General features: G+C 44.9%; 1 protein-coding gene across 6 annotated transcripts in view; it reads left to right on the plus strand.

The window, feature by feature from the left end:
- myo16 (myosin XVI) overlaps positions 1-22,541 on the plus strand; it is an 89,589-nt gene extending 67,048 nt beyond the window's left edge. For 4 of the 6 annotated variants that reach the window (XM_047601237.1, XM_047601236.1, XM_047601233.1 and 1 more), the window contains exons 26-35: positions 67-147; positions 1,211-1,416; positions 6,429-6,531; positions 7,189-7,285; positions 7,364-7,637; positions 9,360-9,742; positions 9,863-11,119; positions 13,461-13,613; positions 14,387-14,472; positions 20,995-22,541. In XM_047601237.1, coding sequence (XP_047457193.1) covers positions 67-147; positions 1,211-1,416; positions 6,429-6,531; positions 7,189-7,285; positions 7,364-7,637; positions 9,360-9,742; positions 9,863-11,119; positions 13,461-13,613; positions 14,387-14,472; positions 20,995-21,165 — 2,811 coding nt within the window. In that variant the 3' untranslated portion in view covers positions 21,166-22,541. Of the gene's footprint in view, positions 1-66; positions 148-1,210; positions 1,417-6,428; positions 6,532-7,188; positions 7,286-7,363; positions 7,638-9,359; positions 9,743-9,862; positions 11,120-13,460; positions 13,614-14,386; positions 14,473-16,642; positions 16,750-20,994 lie in introns of all 6 variants that reach the window. The other 2 variants (XR_007113882.1, XM_047601234.1) reach the window with 2 other exon arrangements.
- Positions 22,542-22,767: the final 226 nt, after the last annotated feature.

Consider the following 22,767-nt stretch of genomic DNA (forward strand, 5'->3'; position numbering starts at 1 on the left):
TTTAAGTGAGATGCTCATTTATATAATATAATATATATAATACTCTCTATTTTTCCTTTTTTCCAGATCTTAAAGAAGAAGGGATCAAGTTCCTTCCTTCAACGTCTGGAGCGCTGTGGACCCATCACAGTGTCTGTACAGCTGAGGGTATGAACTATTCTCATTAAATACTTATGAAAAATGCCGAGATCTGCCATTTGAATGTCTCCTGTGTGAAGAAACAAGGTAAAAAATTATTACAATGAGACAAAGTCTGTTTCTTTGTGCTGACAGCATGTTTCCTAGTACCTTCAAACATCTGGATTGACTTGTACGCTAACACAAACGTACGTTGTTGCAGGGATTTGTGTGAGTTTAGCCCTGATCTCGAGCAATCACTGCAGCTCCTGTGCGCCTCGCGGCCGTCCTCGCAACCTTTGCAACAACATATCCCTAAGATGTGTTTGGAGTAGGGTCGCATTATTTCATAACTATATAAAGCAACAGCAATTTTCTGGCACAAGAAGCAGTTCAACGTCTGCTTGTGACGCAAGAAGGCTGAAATGTGAACAGTACCTTTGGTTTGAATGAAACCAGTGTGTTGCACAATCAGAGTTGTGGTCGATGAGTCCCTCGGGAAATGGCAGGGAAGGAGAGAGTGGGCTGAAGAATGATGCTGTACCAAGCCAAACATGAAGCCCTATACATGAATGAACAATGAACAACAACCACTGTGTGCTGTGCATGCGCACAATTAGAGGGAGGCTGGCAATGCGAAGGCTAGTAGTGGCGTTCAAACATGAGGGGTGAGGTATTGAGTATTGTGTTGTAGGGCACGCAGTGCCCAGACTGACGTCAGTCGGAGGAGGGGCCGAAACGCATGGTTGCGTATGTGTCTGCGTGAGTCTGGATGCAGCATCTCTGAATCCAAGGCTGAAGGCTCACGCACTGCGAGTAAGTGCAACAAGCTGTTTGTGTATTTGTTTCCTCCGGGGGCAAAACACAGCCGCGAGAAACGGACCACTTAGCTACAAACAGAATCTCTGCAGCCAGCGTAGCTCGTAAATCAAGCTGCGCCATCAAGCAGCCAGGTCTCTACCTCCCTCTCTATCGGCCTCACCATACATAAACAGCCGCAGAGCTCCTCCGACCCTACTTTTAGTGCGCGTTGTTGCTCATGTATAGCCGGTGCGTGCCTCTGAACGTGCCTCTTCTGCTTTCCTTCTTTCAGAACTCGCTGTCAGAGGTGATCAGTAAGCTGCAGGCCAGTACGCCGCACTTCGTGGAGTGCGTGCGGCCCAATTCCGGCAGTCAGCCCGACAGTTTCGACAGCTTCCACGTGTCCGCCCAGCTGCAGTACATCGGGGTGCTGGAGATGGTGCGCGTGATCCGTTACGGGTACCCCGTCCGTCTGTCCTTCCCAGGCTTCCTCAGCAGGTCAGTGTTACTATTAGGAGCTGTTCAACGTGTCCGCTCAAGGTGCCCGCTTCTTCTCTCTTACCGTCTTCTCCGACAGAGAGGTCTTAAAGCGGATGGATTGCTCTGCTTTCTTCTTCCTTCTCTCTGTCTGTCTCACTGATCTCAGCTTTACGCTCCCAGCAGGTCGCTGCGGCCTCCGTGTCTTATGTACGACAAATCCGGCAGGTCAAAGTAAGCCGTTGCTGCATGGGGCCTCCACGAATGAATGCATGGGTTTACGCTACGCAGGATCACGCACTTATAACAAGACTGACACATTAGTGTTGAAAAGTCACAGCAACCCCCATTGTTAGAAGCACAATTTGACCTTGGATGCCGTTGAGCGGAATGGAAGACAGTTGCGGCTGATGAATGCCACTATCACGTTTCCCATGTCAGCGTGACACACAACCATTAACCAGTCAGTTGTGTGTAAGGTCACTCTAACCTGGACTTTAATTTGACATTGTTATTCGCAATCACCTGCTTACTTAACTGCCTTACTATGCCCCTTCCTTTCCTGCACAGACCACACTTTGCTCTCACCAGCCTCCGTTGTGTGTGACTGGTTTTCCGTTTAATGTCGCCTCCTCTCCCTCACAGTTTGCCCATTTGTCCGAGGAACAGTGAAACACGTTCAGTTCCAAGTCTCTCTTTCTCCCATCCTCCGTCTTTCTCTCAGCCTCCCTCGCTCTCTGTTTTTGAGGATAAAGGGATTAACGTGAACATTCCTGCCAGATAATAAGGGACGACAAAGCTGGTCACATGATCTTTCCTAAAAGTTTCCACTACTCTGCTGTAAACACCGTCTCTCACACACACACACACACACAGTATTATGTCTCTATAAATCACCCCCCTCCCCCCATCCAAACTTTAATAAAGAGAAGAAAGGAATGAATCATGATCCTGTATGTAACAATGACTGAATTTCAAGCGAGAATGCATCACTTAATCATATTACACGTGAAGCATTTAGGCTCCCGCACTAATTTAGTAACGGTTTTTCATCTGCTCCTGAATTCATTTTCTACTTGACTGGTACAGTATGTAGCATTAAATCTGGATTCACATTAAGGAAAATAAAAGACAGGACTCGAATGTTGAAAGGTTGTGACATTTACTCTGGGCGCAGATGTTTGCTTAGCTCAGATAATAGTCTTTCCCAACTTTCCTCAATAGAGAATTGAATCTGGAGAAATAGGTCCTTTGTCAAATGATCAAATAATAGCTCCAATTGTTAACTTCTGCAACCAATTTTTGTACTTTTGATTGATGTACCTCGAGTGGCAAGAGTCCCATTCCTGAAGCTATGAGATAAGGAACACGTGAGGGGTTTATTAAGCCATGCATGCGCAGTATGTGAGGAAGCATGTCCATGTGTGAGTCTGTGACTATCTGAGAGGCAACTGGCCATTGTACGATGATGTCTGTGTTAGCGGTAGGTGTCACCGGCAGAGAACTTAACCCTAATAAGAGCCAGTTGGTTGCCAGAAAACGGAAAACTTAACTTAGGGTGGTCATATGTGTGTGAGGAAGTGGATGATGCCAATAGGGAAAGAAAAAAGCTTTTGTCAACATGTGTTTTTCTGTTAACAGATTGAGGTTAAGGTCATTCTGATTGGCCCAACAAAACAAAAATAAAATTCAGTCACTTTGCAAAGAACTTAAAATAGGAATATGTATTTTTAAACAGATAGGTCATAATAAATGCAGCATGTTAAAGGGTCACAACTTCCTGTTTCTGGAGTCATGGGTTGAAGAGGAAAGAGACGTGAAGCCATCCAAATATGTTGAGGCCTGTTTCACTCCGTCTACTAACTCCTGAGCCGGTACACCTAATCCCCCTTAAATGTAGCAGACACTGTGTAAAGGACACCATAATATTACTTGTTGTCAGTGAGCTTAGCGCATTAAAAATGCACCACAGACACCAAGTTTGTTGTAATGCAGACATAAATATTGCACCACGGGCTCAGACACCATTGTGTTACTCCATTAGGCGATAGATAGTGACTTAACGCACATTTATTTTAATGAGGAGTGCTACTTTAAGACCACTTATTTAATTTTAATATTCCCTCCAGCTCCTGTGCCGACCTGACGTGACCCAAGCCAGCGAACACACAGACACGCAATTATTAACAGTCTCACCTACTTCCTGGTACACCTCCCAGAATCCCAAAGTGGGATTACGTTACTGGGCAACTGCAATTTCATTTCTAAACTTCAAAATGTAATCCTACTTCTCACTGACAAAGGAATCAAATTACTCTCATCCTGTTTTCACTAATGCACCACTGCCCGACAATGGTTTGTTGTGTTTTTATTTGCTGTGTTTTTGTGATCGCACAAGTGAACCTTTTGTGTGCGTCTCGGTTCTGCTGTTTACGCCTAATTTAAGTGGCTGCGTCTCACAAAGACACCAGTCAGCCCAGCCCAAGTGCCATTCATCTCTCCCTCTCTCTCCTCCGCTGGGTTCAACACAGACACAGCTGATGAATGAACACAGCATCGTCCAAGGAGGGAGCCGCTGCAGAGCTGCGGGGGCGGACTGAACGGCTGCCTTCACACGGCTCTTTCTCACTTGACTTCTCCTCGTTCTTGTTTTTTTTTTTTATTTCATTTTCCTTCCTTCCTTTCTTCCTTTCGCTCATATTTCTTTCGCGCGTGCACCGATTTCAACTCTGTCCTGATTCGTATTCCTCCTCTCCGCCTCTCTTTGCACATGCCACTCTTTCAGAACGGGCCCGGCCTAATCAAAATGGCAGGTCAATAAATCAGCCATTAGTTTTGATCTTGATCTCGCTGCGTTCTCACGAGCGCGCGCGCCGCTGTGTGCAGCGCGCGGGAACACGCTTGCACACTGGAGTCACGCAGGCCACTTCGCTAAGGCACGTTGGCTGCCTGAAGCGAATTACATTAGTGTCCTGGTAACCAGAGTGATTTATGAGGAAATCTATTTTACTGTTGCTTTTATTTGTCTTTTATGATACACTATGTGTTTTGCGGCCGGGTTTATTTTCTGCCAGCGTGTAAGGTCAAATGCGAGCGCTTGAGCCGCGTTTCTTCGAAACCTCGGCCTTTCCGTGCGCGCTTGCCCTCCTGCGGTTATGAGGGATGCGTCAGTGTTTACAAAACAGGCCGCGATTGCAGCTCACAAGCATGTAGGATGCGTTTTTATATGGCTGTTTCCAAGTGGTTTCTCCGCCATCCTCCGCTGATGGATAGACAGGCACGTTTCTGGGTTATTAAATTATCTATTGAAGAATATCATCATTCATCCATCATTCCGTCTGACCACACAGGGTAAATATCCATCACCAAACAATGTCATTACCAGCTTTGTGACACTCAATCACAGTGGTCAGTGATGGCTCTGGGGTCGCAATGAACGGCGTTAGCACAGCTCAGACCTCCATTTAAACTTTTATCAAAGGGGTTGTTTCACTTCGACCCCCCCCCCCCCCCCCCCCCCGAGGGTCTTGTAAATGCAGGGACCATCGATGGTTTTCATATCCTCATAGGGCAGGTCGTGGGTTTACAGAGTTCCTTTGTGTTTTATGGGCCCAGGGGGACAGCGTGTGCTGTCTGCAGGAGCGGTGTTACCACGCTGAGGGAAGGTTAGAGAGAGTTCAGACAGACCCCACTTCTGCAAATCAAACGCATCCCACATCCGCGTGCACTCACTTCCCCACTATTGACAAGAGAAGTGGTTTATGTTTCCAGCCATCTGCTTGTTTTATTTGCCTCATCAGACGTGTGACGTCACCAGCTGGTCCTTCCTCGTGGAAGACACGGAGACGAATCGCCGAATGACAGAATTCTTTTCTTATTTGTTTTTGAAAACGGCTGACTGATACGTGCACATGACTGCATATAACCCACGCATAATAGGGGTTGTCAACTGTCCTTCCACGCCATGACGCTTAACAGGAAGTCGACTATTCGCCGATCATGTGATAATAACAGCACTAATTCATTTCGGCTTCATTAACCCTCATGCCTCATAAAATGGAAAAGGACAAAAGTGTCCTTTTTCGTTTCCTTTTTTTCTTAACTTAGTTCTAGCTCTTGGCAAAAGTGAACTAAAGTGGATTAAAAGATTTGTGTAAAAAAAAAAGTAGAAAAAAATATTAACATATGCTATTTTTAGGACGTTTTTCAAGAGGACACTTTTGTCCCTTAATGGTAACAACGTAACAGTTTTATAATCAGGTATGAGGGTTAATACAGTCTATGATATACACCTATGCTATTGCTACAATGGCAAATCAAAACATCCGATTAGAAAAGGTCTTTTTTATTTCCTGTACATCTTTATACTTTCCCGTTCCCCTCTTTGTTTCTCAATTATTCAAGCCTATAGTAGTCCATTTTCTGTGCAATACTCTTAGTGACTTGTGCACACTCATCTTTGTGACAACAGGAAGAGATTTCCACCAGTTGTCCATGACAGGTGCTAATGCTGTAGACTGTGAAAGTTGAGCCATGCCCGTAGAATATGTCACACACCCACATCAGTGTCACCACACCCAATATGGCAGCATGGACGAGTTCATCGCTGCTACTGGAAACATAAACCCCTGTGGGAATCCTAATGTATGTGCTTGTGTACACTTTAATCTGCCTAAATTTAGGTAATCCTAAATGTGCACGATCTAAATCTAGATCTAAGCACTGTGTGTAAACAGCTCTGTAGTTTTCTACTACCTGTGAATTCTCTATCGGCATGGTTCATAATTTTTTTCTACCCCACCATCCCACAAAAAAAAACAAAAAAAAAAAACAACTGACTCAATTCAGCTGACCATTCCTAGCAACGGTTGCCCGGGGCACCACCAATAGGAACAGATGCAGCTTGGCCGGTCTGCCGTACGACCCCACTGACCTTTGAACCAATTGTTTCCAAAAGAGACCATGTCACATCTCAATTTTCAAGTTCAGCAGGTTTGCCTCTGCAGCCCTAACGCTTTCTTCATTGTTTCCAGATATAAAGAACTTGTTGTCTCAACTTTGGGAGACAAGAAGAAACTGTCTCCAGAGGAGAGATGTCGCTCGGTTCTGCAGCAGTCCAAACTCCAAGGATGGCAGGTGCGTTTGAGTCTGTGCCCTGCGCCTTTTTTTCCCGTCCCAGTCGATAACAAAACATTTGTCAAATGACTTAATCCTCGACCCTCCGTTTGAAAGATCCCATGGAATCTTGGCAACTCGTTCCAGCTGTCCTGCCTCATCATAATTCTGCTCACACACTCGCACACAGCGGCAGCATGGACCCCTCCAGCCCCCTCTCTGTTCTGTCTGCTAGACTGCTATTGTGTCTGAGTGTGTGACCCTGCAGGTCACACACGCATGCACACTCCTCCACAATGCCCCGCAGACACTTTTCATGCAGCCCTGCTTTACACACACTCGCACACACTAGTCTTACAAGTAGCTTGTGTTGGAATGAATGGCGCTGTCTGTGGATGTGTGTCACTCTCACAGTTCCACGCACCTATAGAGTGACCTCCTGTCGCCGTGCCCCTGAGTCCAGGAAGCAAATGCATTGTCAACATGCAAACGCACACCCAGTCCACGCTCCACACCCACTTACTATCATAAATCATTGCCACATCACTTGTCTTACATTCATCAACTAGCAAGTCACACTCCTCTCACAGAGTCTGCCGGCTACTCCTTCAAGCTGACAACAATGGCGGTGAATATGCATGTGATTTCTCAAACTTACTTGTGCTTTTGTTCGCATAGATGGGCAGCAGTAAAGTGTTTCTGAGATACTGGCAGGCGGACCAGCTCAACGATCGCTGCTACCAGTTTCACAAAAAGATCATCACGTGTCAGAAAGGTAACCAGCATCTTCGATTCGGGTTTGTCCGGCGATCTCTATCTCTTCTGACGTATTTGTCTTCCCCCCGTGTCTCAGTGGTTCGCGGCTGGCTAGCCAGACACCGGGTCCACCTCAGGCTATCGTTGCAGCGCAAAGAGGAGCGTAGCGTGCAGCGCTTCCTGCAGGGGGCAGAAGACATGGGACTGCGAACCTACGACCAGTTGGTGATCCAAAATGCGTCTGACATAGCGCGCGAAAGCGACCGTCTGCGCGGCCACGGCAGTAGCCTGCTAAGCACACTTGGCGGCAGCCCACCGCTTGGCGAGAGGCCCGAGCCGGTGGGCAAGGAGGAGGATCAGCCCGTCAGGAGGTATATTGGCACCACCGGAACCTACTCACTTAAATTTAGATCTGAAGACAAACACGCATCAGATGATATGATCATCTATATCATTTGCATTTGGTCGACTTTTTAACCGATTTTTTTAACCAAAGTATTGTTCTGACCAGCAATTTCTACTTTTTTCCACCGCAACAGTTAGTCTATTACTTAGTTAGCTGATTAACACAAAGACAGCTAATTTATGAAGAACAAAAGACATGCATTTGTTCAGGGAAGTAATCGTCATATTAAATCGCCATATAATACTAATGAATAATAATAATTTATTGCAGCCACAATACTGTTTAGTTAACACCAACATGCCATAACGAGACTAAAACTAGGTCTTTATTACTCATTACATTATAATTCATAATACTAAATGTTATTATCCCATAGTACTGAAGCATTATTTTTCCTGGAGAATAACAGTCTGCAGTTACTGTTACTGCACAGGATTTATGACTGCGTCCAAGAAGCGTCTGATTTTATAAACAAGCCTGCATGTGTGCTCATTCATGCATGCGTGTGTCTCCGCCTGTGTGTGCCTGTGTCCACACGGCAGGTGTTTTTTGATTAATGGTGTTATTGAATACCAGTGAGCGGACTTTTAATTGTGAGTTTCATGATGGGTAGTCAGATAATGAGCTGCTTTATCAGACTGCATTGGTATTGTGTTGCGCGTATGGAACACTATCCTCATCTCCACCTCCCCTCATTCCAGAGTAGCGTATTACGTGTGGAGAAAATGGAATAACCCTGAAGGGCTGACGTAGAGAATGATAAAAAAAAAAAGTGGTGGATGTGGTGCTTTTGAAAGGGACTTCCTAAATAATTGAAAAACAACGGATTGACTTATGGGAATACGTGAGCAATAAAACACAACAGAAATGTGACAAAATAGTTGTGAATTCTGATGATATAAATATATAGTTACTCGGAGAAACAAGTGCAAGGGAAAGCTTTAAAAAGTGCCTGGAAAAAAAAGGCAACGCTGGAAAAAAACTGTCAGACAGAGCTTCCCAATTCAACCAGCTGATACACAGAAGTGTAAAATGTTATCACCCGGCGCCGACTCTAAACCAACATAGGAAACATTATTTCAGTATCCTGAGTATCCTGACTCTGTGTCCTTGTGAAAGTGACATCTGCTACTGGGAGTGGAGACACAAGCGCAGGGGCGGGGGTTGGGGGTGGTGGGGTTCTTCTAACAAGAGAAGGGTTGATTGGGAACAGAGTCATGCCTACCGTAGTGTAGAGGGGATTAAAAGCCACTTACATGCACACATTCACATAAAGTCACCTAATTTTTCTGCTGGTTTTTAAAATGCCTCCTCTGACCATCTCCACACATACATAGCCACCCCCCCTGCCTGCCTGCAATCGAGGAATTAACAGATGGCTCTCCCAGATTAGGAAGGAAATATCAAACTGGATGTTATCAGCGACCTGCAAGGAGATTATATTCAAAGCATAATCTATACACTTTCCTCCAAATGCCCTCTCTATCTCATGTTTCTGGAATGACAGTTTGAGGTGATGATCTAAATTATATAATTAGCTTGGCTTTATTCAGAAAATAATTGGACGGGATGTTTGTCCTGTGGCTAAAGCTTTTGTCGCGTAGCTACTTTTATGATTAGCACAAATGAATGAGTTTTTTTAAATGGTAAAACACTGATTTGGCTTTTGCATACATTCCTTTCGTAGGGTGGTGGAGAAAAATGGCAAAGTCAGTGAGGGCTCTGCCAGCGGGGGAAGTCGAGTTATTCGCCACTTTCGCTCCAGCTCAGTACCAATCCCGCTGGCCATGGAGAACATGGCCCATTCCTCTGCCAGTCCACCCATCAAACCGGCCTTGCAGCAGGTTGCTCATGCCAATGAGGACGGGGTAGGTGGGGGAGGGCTTTCCTCTCCTCGGAAGCAACCTCCTCCCAAACCAAAGAGGGACCCCAACACCCGCCTGAGTGCTTCTTATGAAGTGGTTAGTGCAGGGTTGACGATGGCCGCCAAAGAGAGCTTCACTCCAGAGGGGTATGGTTCACCAGCTGGAAGCCCTCCTAAATCCCAGCTGTCCCCCACAGACCCTGCAGGTACATTTTATGTTATTGTCTTTAGAAGATACAGCAGATGGTAGCTTTTAGTGCCTCATTGTTGTTGCACATTGCTTTGACTTTTTCCATTCTTAAATGCTTATTTTGTCATTTCCTCAGCGCTGTCCAAGCCCCGTCCTCACAGCGACGACTACACAACTATGAGAAAGGTGCCGCCCCCCAAACCTAAGCGCAGCCCCAACACTAAGCTGACAGGCTCGTATGAAGAGATTAACGCCGTAGCACCCCACCTTCACCAGCTGCGCCCCGCTGATGTAAAGCTCGCCCTGCTTTCCCGTGGTGGGGGATTTTCAGGGTTTGGAGGCTTGATGCAGAGAGCAGCCTCTATAGATGCTCCACAAGGTGTAGCACTAAGTCTTTATAAAGGCCAAGATGAAGAGGATGTGTACATAGAGATGTTGGGGTCCCAGCCTCGGACTCGAAGCCTTCAGGAGCCCCCTGATAGCCCGGACCTGGCCGACTCGGAAGCTGTCTATGAAGAGATGAAGTATTTCGCGTCTGAACACGGTGGAACTCCTGCCACTGTGATCACCAAGGCGGCCAAACTGGAGGCTCTAGGCTTGGGACTGGTGGGGTTAGGAACATCCCCTCCTCAGAGTGGAGAGGCCAAGCGATCGGCAGTAGGGGTGACTGGTGCCTTGGACATTGCTCAATCGCAAAACACATCCAACGGCGGCACTCCCAAAACTCAGCATGGCAAAGATGGCAGCTGTGACATCCCTGCTCCCTTCCCCAACTTGCTCCCTCACCGTCCACCTCTCCTGGTGTTTCCTCCCTCCCCTGTCACCTGTTCCCCTGCTTCGGATGAGTCACCCCTCACTCCCCTAGAGGTGAAGAAGCTGCCTGTGTTTGAGACGAACCTGAACTATGCCACTGGCCCAGACAGCCCTTTGTCCCCGCAGTACGCTCGGCAGAGGGCCGACTCTTCCCCCAGCCTCACTGTCCTGATGCCAGAGAAGAAGTCTACACCTCCGCTCACCCCTCCACCACCTCCTCCTCCCCCCAGTGCCCCACCTCCTCCCTACAGACCCCCTTCGCATTTCCCCTTCCCACCTGAGGCCAACTTCTTGGCCCTGACTCGAGCAGCCTCTGTCACTGGAAGCTCAGATTCCTCCAAAACATCTTCACACAGGGCAGGTGGAGAACCATTGGGGAAGCCACCACCCTATTCCCCTGTGAAGATGTCCCGTCCTGAGCCTCGGAGAGCCCACTCGTGCTCCTCCTCCCCCTTGCTGTTTAACCCAGCCAATGGCAGACCCTTGACCAGCCCTCTGGATGAACTCAACACCCTGTTCAGCTCTGGACGCAGCTTGCTGAGGAAGTCAGGCCGCAAGATGAGAGATGGAGGTTTGTCAGGTTTGTCAGTAATGTTCATTAATATCATAGTAATACAGAAGCACAGAGGAGTTTTCTTCTAACCACAACCATAACTGCTCTGTCAGAGGTTGATTTGCCTGATTGTCACCACGAAATAAGATAAAAATGTGTCCCCTTTCTAGTTTTTTTCAAGGGGCCCCAAAGAATTGTTTGTTTTTTCTGTCCTGACAGCGTAGTGTTCTCATAGTAAAGACAATCTGACCAACCCACCGATGTATAGGAGCCCATTTAGCCCAGTGTAAATTAGTGTGAGGGCGTGTATATTGCTCTGTGTGTGTCCACTGTGTGTTCTGTCTACTGAGACGAGTTTATGATCAAAGTCTCAGCCTGTGATGATTTACTGGACACTGGGTGATTACCTTCTGTACAACAGGAGCGGTGGAGGGCTGTAGATAAGTAATAACCCTATGTTTTGTGCGTCTGTGTGACGCACTTCTGTTTCTGAGTCGTAGTGAGAGCATCCAGCTCTTCATTTGTAAACACCTTATATTAATTCTGGTGCAGTAGCCAGCCACCCTCTTCGGGCCTACTTGAGGCAGACCATTTGTTACAGTCTATAGAGCAGTGCCCTTTGGCTCCTGGAGCTGTCTTCTAACATGTTAGCTAATGAGCAGGCTTGTGTAGCCCACTTAGCATCACAATGCACTGTAAGTGTGTTCTAGCTGTGCTGTTATGTGCAGGAGCTCCGTGCGCCACATGCAGAGTGCATACAGACTGTGACACTGATGCAAAGGTTGACCTTTGCTAAAGGAGGACAAACATATTTGTCACACGTAGCCAATGAAATGGAAGGCTCCTCAGGTCAGAGGTTTCAAAGCCTCAAAGAGATTACTTTGCAGTGCTCTTATGAAAATATAATTTAATGCCGATATTCCATCTTGAGACAACGCAGGCTTGTCAGCAAAGATAGAAACTATGTTATCCCGCCGTGTTTTCATCTGAGCCTCTGTTTCCTTGAAGTGTATTAGTTGTGGCCGGGTTAATAATGCATGAGCAGTAGAACGATGAGGATAGGTATCAAATATTTAACAGCTCACTTGTGTTCCACTGATAGGAGTGTGGCTGGTCAGCAGCAATGAACAGGACGTCCTGGACGGTTGTCTGAGAAAAGACTTCAAAACAACTTCAAACGGTTGTGCTAGCTGTTATTGTCAGTAATTAGTCATCTAGCTGGAGGCTTTCTGGGGAACTGCTCGATTTGCGTAAGAAACTCTTGCGTCATCCTTCTATAACTGTAACGAGTTCAAGGGGCCTGAAGCTGAACTCCTTATAAGAGACGGTATGGGAGCAAGTGCATATGCTTACGCACTTTCCTCACGTGACATCTTGCACTTGACCCTTCGTCAGCACCTGCATAGGAAGAGCACTGGCGTCATGGAAACAGTGTGTGTGACAGGGAAACTGGGCACTGGGGTATTTTGAGTGGGCAAAGCGAGGCGGCCCTCTTAGATCTGGGCGCAGAGGGATGCCGATGGGCTTAGCAGGACGACCTACTTCCGTTCCCTCTCGGCTGTTATATGACTGAATGTGATACCTGACGCTGCGGGAGTGGCCAGGGGTTACAGTTGCTATCCCAGACATCTCTGTGAAGAGCAGCTGACTCCCTTTCCTCCCCCCCTACCCTTCCTCATCTTCAGGGAATGAGAAAACCACAGGAATGCCAGGGAAAGGGGGCAGGTGGTCTTGGCAGGCTTCAGGAAATCAGCATCATATGACATACTTCAGCAGTAACATGCAAAGTTCACAAAATGAAAAATGCTCTTTTATAATAGCGGTTTAGGGGGTTTATTTAATCTAAATACTCCTTATGTTTCTCTAAACCTTGCATTTTGTCTCTCACAAAAACACGCACCTATCCCATGGGGCCCGTCGTAGAGCTGGCTACGAGTTATATTTAGGCATCTTGTGACCATGGAGGGACCGGGAGGCACACATTCTCAGTGTGGGACAGCAGCTGATGAATTCCCATTCACACGAACACACACATATGCACCCACAATCACTTACTCATGCAGTGTGAGAGAGCATGTGGGCCGCGTGGAGCCGCGGTAGCGGCAGCCGCAAAGAAAGGCCTTCCTAACAAAAGTAAATCTGTATGAAAAGCTTGCGAAAGGCTAGGCTTTTATCAACGGTGATAAAAGATACTGAAAACGAACCCATCATTAACGTTTTACTTGATTAAATGTATTTTAATATAAAATATTTGGAAAATTGCACGTGCAAAGAATGTGTTTCCCGCTCTGTTTTCTTGTTTGCTCCCCTTCAGGCTGTGATGCCCGTTGACGTTTAATGTGTTTGCCTCTGATTATATTCCTACCAGGATTCAATTCTAATATCAATCTGCCAGGGAGGGAAGAATGTGGCTCTGCCCCCACCTCGCCATCTCTGCAGCTACAAGACAAGAATGCCAACAACCACGCTCCGCACTCACAAAACCCCGCCCCCATCGAGAACGGCAACCAGATCTCCAATGGTAACAGCCCAGTGCTTCACAGTCAAGATTCAAATCACATAATGTATCACAGTGATGATTCTCTGTATCGTCTAATTTAATCTTGGTCGAGGCTGAAGCAGCTGATTCCCACCATACCAAAAACAACTGCTTACTGTAGGAGGTAAACACTGGAAAAATAGATTTCTAAAGGATGCACACGTGCACAGTTGCAAATAGGAGATGAAGTTTGGATTGAAGTGATTTTAAGCATCATTAGAGCATGCTATAATATGTGTGAAAAAGTAAAGTGACCTTGTGTTTTAACATATGGGAAGTTACACAATAGCACAGATAACCCTGACACCTCACAGTTTATTATGACACATGATGCAGGGATTTCCTCTGTCACATTTACCTCTGTTTCCCCTTTTTCACAATATAATCAACCGAAGATCAAATAATATGAAAAAAAAGTGAAATAAACTATTTTGTTCCAATGTTCCTACATGTAGAATAAAGCTGTGCTAAGCTGTGAACTCTCACAAAATGACTTGAGTTCATCTCGGACAAAAAGTAAAGCGCTGTGCAGACAGGGAAAAGACAAAAGTGGAAGATACTTCCTGATCCAAAATTTAATTTGTATTCCCAAAATAGATTCATCATCATTTCTTCTGCATCAGAATAGATTGTTTAACTACTTTCCAGTTGATTTGAAAGCTGAGCTGCCCTTTAGCCTGTACCTGTCTGCGTGTGGGAGGACTTACAATCTGATGTTTGCGGTTTGCAATAAGCATCTGATATTGTGTGTTCAGGGTCGCTGGAGGACGAGAGTCACAGCAAGTCAAACTCCTCCAGCACCGCCTCTCTGCACAGACACTTGGACAGCCATCATACTCAGGTAAAAACACAACAGATAAATACACACGGAAATATGTTGTGTAATTGCATTCCATTTTTCATTTCAGCTCAATTCGTTGTATAACTGTCGCATTCTGGTAGCGACAGGCAACGGCTATCATTTCTCCCTGCTGCAGCCTCCCTCCCTGGCACTTTATGTAACAGATGAGCGTCTGATGTGTTTAAAACCCTTGACTGACACAAATGCACAAACACACAATTGCAGCACAACCATATAAGGTGTGCATTGTGTTGACATTTAGAGTGGACAGGAAAGTGCCCCCCTTGCAACAAAACAGATCACTCATGACATGTGAGCTTTTTCTGGCTCAGCAAACAGGTGTACGGTTACAGGATTGAATTTATTGTCCCGCACCCAAGATCATGCACATGCTAACACATGCACGCACATATACAAAGGCGCGCACACACACACACACACATGGAATGATAACATATGGAACTGATAACACTGATGATGATCAAGCAGGAAGTGATAAAGCTTTTTGAATACCAAGACATAGTGATAACTGACTAATTGTGTGGCTCAGCAGATTATTATATTATTAATTATCATGTTCTGTACCTTCACATCAGGCAAAAACATTCACTGGGTTTTGTCTTCAAATTATCTTTATGACCTTTTATGACAATATTCACAGAATTTTTTTTTGCAGGATCAGCTCACATCTCTGAAGCATGAAATTACGAAATTTACTTGTGAATTTATAACTAACAGCCTATATATGCTGGAAATTCATCTAAATGTGTTTTTAACGACGTGTTGTCTTGACACATATGAGCATATATATATATATGTATGTATATATGTACATATACATATATATATATATATTTGCATTTGTTAGAGAAGGAAGAAATATAAAATGTTACCACGGCTCATAAACACCGTGCTGACCATCAAAGCGCCTCCTAACTGCTGGGCCGCTATGAAGATGAGATTGTTCTCTCTATCGACGTTGCTGACGTTGTGACAGAAATACAGGAGGGCCTGTGATTGCCTGCATTTGCATTTAAAGTGAATCATAGCGGAGAAAGTTAATGACAAAAAGATAATATTTATATAAAAACCTGTTCCACATTTAGATGAGCTGAGAATATACACCAATCAGGCATAACCTGGAACTGGCATTCGTGTGGTTGTTACTTAGGCATGTGCCACCCACCCCTAGACCAGACCGGGCACCCTCACCCCATAGCAATGCCACTCATTGATTGCAGCAGCCGTCCCCAGCAGGATGCAGCCTGACACTGACAAATCAAAAAACATGAAAAACAGCACAAGGTGCTGACCTGGACTCCAAATTCACTAGATCCCAAGTATCCGTAGATGCACTGGAGTGGTCATAATGTTATGCCTGATCGGTGCAATTGTAAAATACATATGTATAAAAAAACTGTGGGGGAAATACCGGAGAAGAGTGGAAGGTGAAGAACAATACTGAACAATGACTGTACCTGAGTGCAGCCAAACTGTGACACAGTGAAAAGTGTATCCTTCACAAACACACTTTCCCCACTTATGGTGTTTTGTCAGCGTAACTTCACTGCACAGTTGTTCCCCCTTCACACTGGCCTCACCTGTAAGTCCTTTAAGCACAATGCAGGTCACATCGGAGGGGGAAAAGTTCTCACACCGTTTGTACGCACTGAAAATGCTCCGCTGCAGCGTGCGCCCCTGCTGCGTGCATTTTACGAGGCAGGTGTTTCAACACGTGGAAACTAATTGAGATTCATCACAGACTGCATTAGTGAGTGGCTGAGTGTCGCTGTCGGCGGTGCATGAAGCTCAAGAATAAGCAAAGGACATAGTGTCCTAGTGGGAGCTCAAGACACGCCATTCACAAGACTGCTCCTCTAGAGATGTGAAGGCACACTGTGTACCCACTTAACATTCCACAGGTTGATAAAATGTTGTATCTCCGCATTCACGGCTCGCATGAGTTCAACCCGTGCACCTTTTGAAGGCTGATTTGCGTATGTCAAATAAGATATTACCATGCCAGCACACCCTGTTTGAAGTGTATTTTAAATAGCATTTCAGCTGTTAATGCAACTTACAATTGAGCTCCTTTTTCGCACTCACTTTGTCTTTCCCTTTGCTTCTAACGAGCTTGGCTGTTACTCTCACTCCCTCCTTTATTTTCCAGAGGGGTCATCTCAACTTTTCTCCTTTCGGTGCGGGGGCTGCCCTCTAAAACAGCGAGGGGGGCAAGGGGAGGGCTCACTGGGAGCCCTGTCCACATGTAGGGACGTGGTGAGTGTGCGTTAAGCCGCGCTGCATTCTGCACTCAGTAGCAGTGTTTTTCATGGACACAGTTTGGAATCGTGACAGTCGTGAACAATGAGCCTTGTGAGGGGAAATTAAAAACAGTTCTTTCAGTATTCATGACAGGGAAAAAAAAAATAAAAAAAATCAAGACAGAAGGTGATCAAAAATTCTAATCTTTTAGAAACATGGCTTGTTGAAGGATTCTTGAAAACCACTGCTTGTTTAATGTGCTTGCTCATTAAAAAAAAAAAAAAAAAAAAATGTGGTCCTTGATTCAAGTGATGTTGCCGCTCTTCACTCCTTTCTTTTTTTTTATCCCTCATTTCTAAAAAGAAACTGCAGCTCGTGGGTTCGGCTCGACTTTTTGCGTCAGCGTTCTTGCAGACCGCATGTGGATAAATCATTTGGTAATTACAAGTATTCCTTTTTGATACTGCCCTTGGTGCGGCATATGCTGAAGCGCAGCTCGAATGAGAACGCACGCCAACATTGACACATGTGGATTTTACTGCTGAGACACTCAAACCGGAGCTGCAGTTTTTGCGGTCGCTTGTTCACATGCTGGGATTGTGCGTCGCTGAATCCATCACATGATCTCTGCCTTATAACCCTTCTCTCATTCCAGCATTGTTGTCATTGGTGTTACATTTAACAACATTTATTAGTAGACATTCCAACTATTCGTCCTAATGAGTTAGATGTGATCGCTGTGGCAGGAGAGACTGTTTTGTCTTGGCTCCTTATTTTTGGAACAGGTTTGTTTCCGTGAGTTTATCAGAGAAATTGGAAGGATTCTGCAGCCCAGAGTTCCTTCCAGTTAGTCATAAGGCAACATTTACAGAACTAATGTGATGAATTAAAATGAAAGGTTGAAGGAAGATGAGAGGACAGCCCGTGTTGGAATGAATAGACCGGTGTATTTTGGTCCCTGTACGTGTCTAGACACCAACAATGTAAACTAATTATATGAAGATTATTTACAGACTGCCTAATGGCTGAATGGTATAAAGACTGATAATTTTGTTTATTTCCTCAGACAGTGTCTTGGAAGAGGTTGTGATGTCTGAAGTAGAAGGAGAGCTCACGTGTCTTGTTGTTCTTAAAGTGTGTGATACAGACACGCAGATGGAAAGGTTTCACTAGGGTTAGGGTTTTGTTTTTCAAATCAGATAACTAGAGGCCGACTGCACTGTTATTTGCAAGAGATCCAACCGGATTTGTGTTTCCGGACATCAACAACTTATTTGCATAGGTTATTGTGGTAACATTAGCGTTAGTAACTATGTAGCTCTGCTGGTCATATGGGTTTAAATTGTCTTCTTTGGTACGTTCCTGTAATTAAATTCAGCATCTCTCCCCAAGGTGTTTTTTTCTCCATGTCGTTCTATATATGGATTTTGCTTAGCTCTTTGTCACTGTGTATCTGTTATATGTCATGGTCATGTGTCGCATTGCAAGTGACACAAATAAAAAAAAAAGAAGACAAAAAGCAGGTGAAGATGCATCTTTGTGAAAACCATTATTACATTCTCGTTCATTATTTCCTGTGCCGTTGTATGTGGTGACCGTGCGCCGTGGAGTGGGATCAATCTGAAACCTAATATTTGTGTGTGCATGTGTAGGTGCACACTCAGTAGCGTGCACAGTTCTTCAGACACTGGAGTGTATATCCACTCCAGTCTGTGAGCGACAGTTTGTGGTGACCACAAGTCATCCCACATTATCATACTATCACCATAATATTAGCAAACCATTAACATGTTGGTATGGATTTCTGGACCCTCACTTTACATACACATACTATGGTATGTGGGGGATGGGTAATTAACACCCTGTTTCCTCAATGGCAAAATGTTTAATTTAGGCTATTTTATAAAAATTTGATACAGGAATTTGTTAAAATGAATGCCATCAGTGGATAGCATATCTTATTCTACATTTTATTATATTCTACTTTATGGTATTGGAAGCTTAGCGGGGGCCAATATTTATGTCTCTGATGAAGATCATGTCAGGACACATTGTGTAGACCTTTAATTTGTGACAATGGCGTCTCTGGAATGTCTTGAGAGAATTCGGAATTTGGTGGCCATACTTCCAGAAGTTGTGTGAATATTTTGTCAGAATTTCTGAAAAATGTGTGGATAATGGATAAAATGAAGAAATGACTACGTTTTAAATACGAAAAGGTCAAAGGTCATTTTCTGCCGCGGCATCTTATTCCAAGTCTTCACTACGTTCAATATATTAGGTGAGTCTGGGTGAGCGTTGTAACTTCACTGGTTGGCGGATGCACAAGGCTGTAATTTTATTTTGTTGAGATTTCCAAATGCAGCGTTGCCATCTTAACTTGTGGCCGTGATGACATTTCGAAATCGGGCATTAAAATTCTTAACTTTTTCACACATCAAGGCCACAAACTCTGAATGCCTCCAAATTTTTAATGGACAAAACTTTGTTTGATGTTTGTTACATTGTGTATGTGTGTGTGTGTGTGTGTGTGTGTGTGTGCGTGCATGTGTGTCCATGTCCATGCATTTCAGAAGGACACGGTGTTCCTACTTGTCTACTGTTCCAGTAGCTGGTGTTCCTGGCTGGCGCCGCTGCAGAGAATAGCCTGGCAGGGAGGTGTAAATTATGGATTAGGTTGTTTAGTATTGTGCGTGTGGAGGAAATCTATTTCTATGTGTGTTTGTGTACATATATGGCTCTCCACATACGCACAGTGTGTGCACAATTATAAAGAGTAGTTGTTTAGATGTGTGCGATGCAAAGTGCATGTGGTTGTGTATCATGCCAGACAGTCATACAGTATTTTTGCATATAGTATTCGTGATTGATGTGCGTCCGTGGATATACATTTGAGCAGCTCTGGCTACATCGTGCAAATGTTTCACTGGTATGGTGCCACAAAATATGAACATATTCCATTACAGTTATATATTTTATAGGCACTTAAGTGTACATTCATGAACTTGAATAGATCTTGATTGGGAATAAATAAGAGTACAAACAACTTTGCAGAAAACAGCTTCTAAGAAGCTACAATAACAGATGCAGAGATGTTTTCCATCTGCGCCTCCATGGGTGTCCACAAGAATATTTATCATTTATCATCCATTGTGATCAGCGTTTATCATGCACATACGTTGTTCTGGTGTTTAGTCAGTTCAAGCTGTAGCGCATTTCATGCACATGTTGAATTAGATTTTTTGAGGTTGGAGAATAGACCATTACAGTAGTCTACTTATAAGACATGGGGACCATTCTGTCAGTCTGATTTTGATAGTAAGTTACTTTTGAAAGGATCTTTAGATGGTGGAAGGCTGATCTTGTGAGATGATTGATATATTGGCTCGGAAAGTTCCGACCGCTGATCATTTTCCCTCCGAAGACAGAAGACAGAGCACTGCAGCTCTGGGTGTTTTCGTGGACTTTGTTGACAGTAAGAAAAATATACAGCAGAGCAAAGGCAGACCTCTCCTTTGAATCTCATCTCTGAGCACAAAGGAACCTTTTTTTGCCCTTTAACAGCCCATCATCTGCCACTATTACAACCCCCTCCTCCCCGGTTTCTAATCTGGTCTGGATCATCAGGGCTCGGTCCTATTGCTGGTATTACTGACTGAGGGAAATTGGAATTCCTGTCTGATTGATTTACCTGGATATTGACTCTCAGATGACTGATGATGTGCTCTATACAGGCATGATGTGCGCGCGTGAGTGTGTGTGTGTGTATTTTTGACCTGAGTGTGAGAAAATGGAGGAGCCACTTTAAGGCGAGATCTTCTTGGAGGTGATGTATGTGGGCTCCAGAGACTAGAATATGGAAATGAGCGCTGTTAAAGCTGTCAGTCAGAGGAAGGGAGTTCCCTCAGTGTTTCCATCTAGATCGGCCCTCATCAGATGGCTTAATGATCGGATTTCATCTTTGTGTTATTAGAATGATTCATGAGAAAAAGTGACCCAGCTGAGGGGAGATGTCTCTTGAAGAGTCAGAGAAAGCTCTGCCCTGGTCTTTTTGTTGTTCAGGTCTCCAATAGAAACAAGGTTTGAATGAGATATTTAAAGTGTCTCTCCTCAATTTTTTGTGATTTATGCATCTCATTCTCATTTCCATTCCTTCCTCTCCATCATAGCTTGGTCATATGTGATTTAAATGTGAAGATGATCTGAACATCGCTTCCTCTCCTCAACCTATCTCCTTCTTTTTCTGCGTTTTCGCTGCAGGTGTTCCAGCGGCTACGTCTGTCCAACGGGGATGAGAGCGCCACCCTTGGCGAGCTTCTGCGATGGCGGCGAGTGCAGTGTGAGGGGCGGCGCGACTGGAAGCACCGCCCACCTCAGTCTCCACCCCTGCCCCCCACGCTGCTCTGGACCAATAGAAAGGCCTCTCCATGACAGGGACGGTGTGATGTAGTCACATGTATTGGCTGTGATGTTCCTCCCTCTCTCTTCGGCCATTTGCACTTGATTTTTTCTTTTTTTTTTTTATGTTAGGCCAATAACCTCAATGCCCATGGACTATGCTGAAGCTGAAAGCCAGAGAGCGTGAGCCTAGTCCCTGGGCTGAAGGCCCTGCCTCTTTTCTTTCTAGTTGACTGTGGCCGATGCCCCAACCCATACAATATAAACTCAGCACTGTGTGCCACTCTAAAGTGTCACCCTTTACAAAAGAATGGAAAGCAGCCACGGCAGAGGCTAATGTGGAGGTGGGGATTCATTTGTCGTCAAATATATTATTAAGAACATGCAGACAGGAAAAATAAAGAATATTACACGGCTATTTATTTTCAGTTTTTCTCAGAAAAAATGTATGATGTCCATCAGTGAGAGGCTGAATTTGTCGGGGGAAATATTGAATGGCCCTCTCATTCTGTCTGTACCCCAGCTTATCATGATGCACTGTTGCACACAAAGGAGCTACGCCCCAAAACATGGTGCTGATTACTACTTGACGTAATGTCCTGTGAATTTCTCCTGTGTGTATCATCACCCCCTGCCCCCCTCCATGAGACTCGGACTTTTAAAGTTTACAAGTCAACCGACGCCTTTGAAATCCTCCACTTTTTAGTGTCAGTGTGCTGACTTAGACATGGGACCTTTTTCAGGTAAATAGCTCTCACTTAGCCTCTCATGTTTGGGCTCTAAGTGCTACTGCAGCCCTGGCAACAAGCGGCCAGGGGTCAGGGTAACCTCAGTATCATCCCAAGGTGCACTTCTCTTCCCTTTTGTTACCACCAGCCTTTGAGGAACAAAACCCTCTGGCCAAATTCCAAGCTACTGCACTTACCTTTACTGCGAGAAGGGGATACAACGTGTGAGTCTGCTTTGGTTTAAGGTAAAGCTGAAATAACAAAGCTTTAGCAGACAGGTACATGTTGTGAACATGAAACTCTGTGCCAAAGTGTGAAATACAACGTGTGAAAGATGTGTTTAAAACCGACGACTATAGTTATAAAAAACTGAGTAGACTCCATGTACTCCATATCTATATCTATCTATCTATGTACAGAGTGGCATAAATGACCAAATTATAGCTGTTACCCCGGTGATCCTGTTTCTAAATGGATCAGAGGTACAATAAAACACTGTATACTTATAAAGTAGCAATTTAACCTGAGCAGGTTCACGGGGTTGTTCAGGAGACCTCACACACAGATGAACTTGATTATTGTACAGATTCCTCCATCGTGGATGTATCCTCACATTCACCTATTACTTGCGTATATATATATCATCTTCTCATTTGACCTCGACAAGTAGACCCCCAACCCCCCCCCCCCCCCACCCATCCCACTTGACCCAGTGGATCAAACCGGCTTTACGGGTGTTTCCATGGTAACCACGATGTAAATAGTGACCGGTGTCGTACGTTTCTCGCTTTTTACTATAGTAGGGGAGCGCCGAGGTTGAACTGTAAGGACAAGAAAAGAGATGAGATAATACTGTCTATGATGGTGGAGCCGAGATTAAAGAATGTCCTGGGTTAGATGCAATGAC

This window comes from Mugil cephalus, chromosome 12, assembly GCF_022458985.1.
Source record: "Mugil cephalus isolate CIBA_MC_2020 chromosome 12, CIBA_Mcephalus_1.1, whole genome shotgun sequence".
Lineage (NCBI taxonomy): Eukaryota > Metazoa > Chordata > Actinopteri > Mugiliformes > Mugilidae > Mugil > Mugil cephalus.